This window comes from Cyrtonyx montezumae, unplaced genomic scaffold, assembly GCF_038088225.1.
Source record: "Cyrtonyx montezumae isolate F1298 unplaced genomic scaffold, pur_monq_1.0 scaffold_31, whole genome shotgun sequence".
In the NCBI taxonomy this organism is placed as follows: domain Eukaryota; kingdom Metazoa; phylum Chordata; class Aves; order Galliformes; family Odontophoridae; genus Cyrtonyx; species Cyrtonyx montezumae.
Genome location: NW_027072036.1, coordinates 3,924,538 through 3,930,299, shown reverse-complemented (window position 1 = coordinate 3,930,299; position 5,762 = coordinate 3,924,538). Strand labels below are relative to the sequence as shown.

General features: G+C 47.5%; 1 protein-coding gene across 1 annotated transcript; it reads right to left on the bottom strand.

The window, feature by feature from the left end:
* Positions 1-1,064: 1,064 nt before the first annotated feature.
* Positions 1,065-2,588, bottom strand: AIRIM (AFG2 interacting ribosome maturation factor). Its single transcript, XM_065744337.1, has 5 exons — positions 2,335-2,588; positions 2,092-2,271; positions 1,895-2,013; positions 1,209-1,508; positions 1,065-1,115 (listed from the first exon to the last, which is right to left on the bottom strand). Exons 1-4 carry the CDS (start codon positions 2,586-2,588, stop codon positions 1,468-1,470), a joined length of 594 nt encoding a protein of 197 aa, XP_065600409.1. The 3' UTR covers positions 1,065-1,115; positions 1,209-1,467.
* Positions 2,589-5,762: the final 3,174 nt, after the last annotated feature.

Genomic DNA, 5,762 nt, shown 5'->3' with positions numbered 1-5,762 from the left:
AGTATCTTCACTGCATCATCTGCTTTATCTTAAGCTAAAGCAGTCAGAGGAGAAGACCATTTCTCACTTTCCTGGGAATGAGAAGGCCAAGTGAAAAGCTCCCCAGCAGCAGAAATTTGACTCAGCAGTTAAGCTGCACTCTTGCACAAGGTGTATAGAGGATGCACAGAGCAGACACCACAAGAGCCCCTCTCAGGGCAGGCTGGAGGACAGGATCAGCAACAGCAAGCATTCCAGGGTCCTGAAGCAACGCTGGGCTTGCAGACACAAAACAGAATTGCCTCCCAGCCCCCATGGCCAGCAGATGCCTGGAACAGCTGCCCTGTATGTGCTCAGAACAGAAACTGCCTCACTTTCCATGTGCTTAACACCCTTCCTTTGACAAACGCTGATCTCATCAGTCATGACACCCTGAAGCCATACCAATGCCAAGTGGGTGACGTTATTTTTCTTTGCAATTAAAACTGCATATTAAGTACCATTCCACAAAGAGCTGTCAGCTGATGGAGAAGCACTGGCAGCACCAGCCCTGCACAATCAGCAGTCTTCAAAGCTCCCCTGAACGGAGCTCTCTGCAGGTCGAGCAGTGCCCTCAGGTGGTGGAACGGATTCCCTGGGTTTGAGACTCACATTGTGCCCTCGTCTCACACCCCACCAAAACAAACAAACAAAAAACAGGGGGAGAGAAAGACAGAGACAGCAAACTGCAGCTGTAACTTATTGCTAGACACATATCCCATCACTTCCCCGGAACATCACAGAGCATCATTTTCACTGCCAACAAAAGAGGAACCTAAAACAGAAAGCAGCTGCTGGCACAGAGCAGGATTGTGTGTTAAACATGCCCTTGCTGAGATATTTGTTTCCAGCAAGCTATTTTAACTCATACAGATGTCTTTTCTCAGAAAGATATCATAATGCACTTCAAAACAGCACCTACAAGAACTCAAGTGCTTATATTGGTTATGCATATCTTCGTAACTACACTTGCAATCCAAATTTGTTCCTTGTACCAGGAGGGATGAAAGTAAAGACATTGCTCAGAAAGATGATGTACAAACTGCTTTTAATCTCTGATTTGACATCTTTTATTTAAAGGATGTTATCTAAAAAATCTTTCTTATCAACTTGCTGTGCCCCATGCTACATTTATTTGCAGCAGGCTTCACTGTTTGTTTTTAATAACAGTAGCAGGAAAAAGGAAAGACAAATTCCATAGCTGAAGACCAATCCTTCCTACTGTCGTGACTTGTTGAGCACAACCTCCTCCTCAAACACAATCCACATCCACCTGAAAATGGAACAGTCCAAGCACCTTCGACACAAGCCAACTCATCAAGCCTCTAAATAGTGCCTCAAGTCATCCTCCTCTTAGTGGTTATCTCAGGATATACCACGTGTTCACAGAAGCTGGTCAACATGTGTCCTGCCTGTTCTTCATCTGAAGCCTTGCCAGCAGTGCAGCTGTCACTGGTTGTCCAAAAAGAGAGTGATCTTAAGAAAAGCATCTGAGTTGGGGAAAAGAAATAAGAAGAGCCATTAATGCATTTTATCTGTATTCTGAATCAGCAGCAAAATTATTTCTAAGGACATATATAAGTAACATATATGTGTAACCTTGAAGACCAAGTGAAACAGATTATCAAGTCCCTTATAAAACAGCAAGAAAGAAAGCTGCTCCCAGCTGATCCAGCATTTACCACCAAGCTGCACACAAGATCTCTGAGCAGGCCACACAGAGCAAGTGCAGAGAACACGCTCAGCCACTGCTACTGAACCCAAAAGAACAAGCAACACAGAACATAGGCGATATGCAGACCTTCTGCCTCCAGGGAAGAGATACCAGCACAAGGCTCAAAGAAACTTCCCTTAGGTCCAACACGTAGAGAACTACCTTGAACAGTGTCTTCCCCATAACGCTCCAAAATCTTCTCCCAGGCCTGTGGGAGGGCTTCCATGTCTGCCAAGTTGTCACAGCTGATGAGCAGGAGGAACAGTTTGATCTCCAGGTACCTTCAGACCGCATAAGGACAACACAGAGGAAGGAGCACCCAGCAGCCCAACACAGAGAGCACCACCACAGAAGGATACAGGTGCCGGTAGTAACGCTCCACGTCCTGCAGCCCCTCCAGCGCATCGGCCAACGACGGACATCGCGGCCCACGCCGCAGCACCTCGGCCAGGCCCAGTTCCGTTGCTCTCTCCTCGTACACCCGCAGCACAGCGGCCGCGCCGGCCTCCACCGCGTCCCTCACGGCGCGCAGCTCCTCCCTGCGCGGCACAGCTCAGCACCCGTACCCCGCACCCGGCCCGGCCTCGCCGCCTCCCCCTCACCTCCGCCCGCAGAGCTCCTCCATCAGCGCCTCGGCCGCGCCGCGCTGCTTCCTCCACAGCCGCTCCCTCAGCTCGCTGAAGGCGCCCAGCGGCGTTCCGTCCCACGCTAATCGCCGCGTCGCCCGCATCTGTGCCGCCAGCCCGGCCAGCGAGGCCAGCAGCGGAGCACAGGCGGCCACAGCCGCCCTCCAGGCCGCGTCCCGCCGCGCCGCCGCCGCCGCCCATTCCCGCAGCGCCGTCACCACCGCCGCCATGACGACCGCCGACCCGGAAGCAGTCGCCGCGCAGCGCGTCATCACATCGCGCCGGGTTGTGATTGGCTGCGTTGAGCGGCGGCTGAGTTCTGATTGGACGGCGGGCGTGTGGCGGGAGCGGTGCTGTGTGCGTTGTGGGACCGAGCGAAAACGTCTTCAACGCTTCAGCTCGTGCTGGAAACCGTCATCTCTGTGCTCAAGGAGACGCCTCTGTCGTCGCATCCAAATTTGGTGTTGCTTGAGCTCTGTTAAACTTCTTACATGGAGCACCGCCCCGCTGCTCGCTTTAGGTATCAGCCATCTACACACAGAGTGTTCCACAGCGGCTCTTTGAGCTCGAGTTTGACTGAAAGAGCTTTAAGCAACTATAATAAAATCATTGACCTGTAGCGTTTGTAGCAGAGCTTTGAGAGCGCTGAAGAAAAATGTGTCTCTGCTGGATTCCTGTTCATCCATCGGTGTCTGTTCACTTGTGCCACCACGGTTTGCCAGGTGATAAACGTGGCTTAAAATGAACCTTAAATAAAATTATTCAGAAGTGGGAGCTGTTCGTGCTGGCCTAAGCAGAATGCAGGTTATTATTTTGCTGAGTAATAAGTGAAAGTCAAAGGTGTCCGTCTCGACTGTGATTTAGTTCATGATCTTTTATCTTCCTTTCATTAGCATACATATTTGTCCCCCTGGATAATAATTAAAAGGCAACTATATTTCCTGATTACTCAAAGCTGGGTAGAAAGGTAATTCTGGTATCTTGCAAAAGGCATTAGCAGTGGACACAAGTGGCTGGAGTTCAATTCTGTCTGAGAAAAGAAAGCAGCAGATCACCTCTGTTGTACCAGTTTCTCTGCTGAGGGACTTCAGAGGCGGTGATCATCTCAGTGCAGTATCTGACATATCTAAAGGCAAGTTATCGGTGCCTGGGATTGTAATGGAAGTTCATGGTGCTGCCATGAATTGCAGTCTTTATGCTTTTGAGGTTTTGTAGTGAACACTTATATTTTGTCCCCTTTATGCCCATTAAAATAGAACTGATTCACTGCAGTTCCTTGACAAAGAAACAAATCCAGCAAACGCTGTTTAAACAGAATAAGTATTCTTCGGTCATTAATACTTCTCTCTTTTTTTTTTTTTCCTTTCTCGTTGCTTATTGGAAATTGAAATGTACTTCTTTATTCCAAATTCAGGAAAACAGAATCTGTAGCCCTTTCATAGGAAGTTAAATTTAATGTATTGATACCAAAATTTAAACAGAAACTCTCGTCTGTTTTGTTTGTTTGTTTGTTTGTTTTCCTAAAACGAAGCAGGAGAGAGGAGTCTTGTATTTGCTTTTCCTGCAACCACTACAGCCTTACTTTTTACCAGCTTGGAAAAGCAGAGCTCTCTGCAGAGCACCACGGTCGGATCAGGTCTTGGCAGCTTCCTGGTCTTAACTGCAGGTGGCAATATTGTGAACTAGGAAGTTACAAGGACACCTGGTTCGCTGTCTTTGCTGAATTCTGTTGAGCATTCGTTTAAAAAAAACCCCAAACATTTAAACTGCAAATAAAGCTATAAAGCACTTGGGTACAGATATGTAAGTCTCAGTTTTGCTTTAAACATCTGCTGGGGGCGGAGCTAAAATGCTTAGCTTGCCGAGAGAATTCTTCTGTTGATACCATTGTCTTTTAAAAGCTCCAGTGATAATCTTTATGGCCAAGAATTTATACGCTGGTCTGACATTTCATTCTCCAATTTAACACAGAGATTTTGTATAGTTACTAAGTAAACCCAGGCATTAACATTTTTCCTAATAAAAGTGGTCGTACTCCCCTAGATTAGTGTAGGATTTGTTGCAAATGGTAAGGAGGCTTAATTGCTTCCTGGGATCTCTTTTCCAGTGCAGATGTGAAGGTCTTGTGCCTCTGCAAGCTTTCTGCCCAGCTGTCTGCCAGCAGATGCATACTTTGGTTCTACCTCCAGTGGCAGTCAGCCCTTAAGTGGCCTTCACCTTAAAACACCTTCACCTGAGTTCCCAGGGCTGACCAGATCTTTCCTTCAGGTGCTCATTCACTGGTTCAGGCTGTGACTCAGCAGTTCCCATGCCCTTTCCCAACTGTCAGAGTGTTTTAATTCTGTCTGATGTGGATTAAAGCTAGGCCACGGTTTGCTAAGAGAGTGCTGAACACTAATGATCTTTACATCAAGACCACTGGCATGAACTAGAGTTCTTCCAAAAGTAAGTCTCCCCCATGACAAAGCAAGCTGAAGAAGGATGAGCTTGTGGTACTTCCAGCAGCACAGACCCTGCAGGGAGCAAGCAAGTAGCAGGGCGTGCCTGTTTCACCAGGCTGAAGTAGTGAATTACTACAGTCCTGCAGGGGAAATAACATTTGTTTTCCCTGGCTAGCTGAGCTCAGGCAGTCCTTCAGCCAGGAGTTCCTGCGTGCACCAAGTGGGAGCAGCAACAAGCTGTGTGTGAGAGTCTGCCTGTGAATCTCTGCTTGCACTGCAGCTCTGCTGTCTGGCACGAGAACTCCAAAGTTGAGCCCAAATTCATAATGAAAATGTGAAACTATTAATCTAGAGAAATAATGAGCTGAATAGGTACCCAGTGAGGTGCCTTCCCTGGGATGTGCTGACATTGAACTCCCTGTTCAATGGGACTGTGTTAGATAATGATCCTAATAGGTGGCTCTTCCAGGCAATTTGATAGATGTGCACTATCAAGCATTGTCAGAAATAGCTCTGTACACAAAGCAAGCGTTTATCATCATGGACACCTTGCAGGTGGTCACTGATCCAATGACATTGTAAGAAATAAACAGATAACAATTCCCTGCTTGCCGATGGAAGAGATAATAGTTTAGAACAAATTAGAGTTGTCTCCAGGCAATTGTTTCATGGAGGAGTTTTTGATTTGAAGGTGCAGGACAGCACATGCAGCTCCTCCAGCCGACCTGTACAACTCCACCAAACCCCCATGTTTTCTCTGACATACGAAGTGGAAGCATTTCTTAGCATCACCAAGAGCATGGAGGAGCTGCAACTCATTTCTCTTTTCTAAACTGGTGACTGGGAGAACTGCAAGCTCCAAGGTGAAATGAATAGCTGGACACCCTTGCAATTCCGTGGGACGGATCGCATCTCCAAATTTTACATTCAGTTGCAGCCTCTGCCACCAGCAGAAACTGAAAT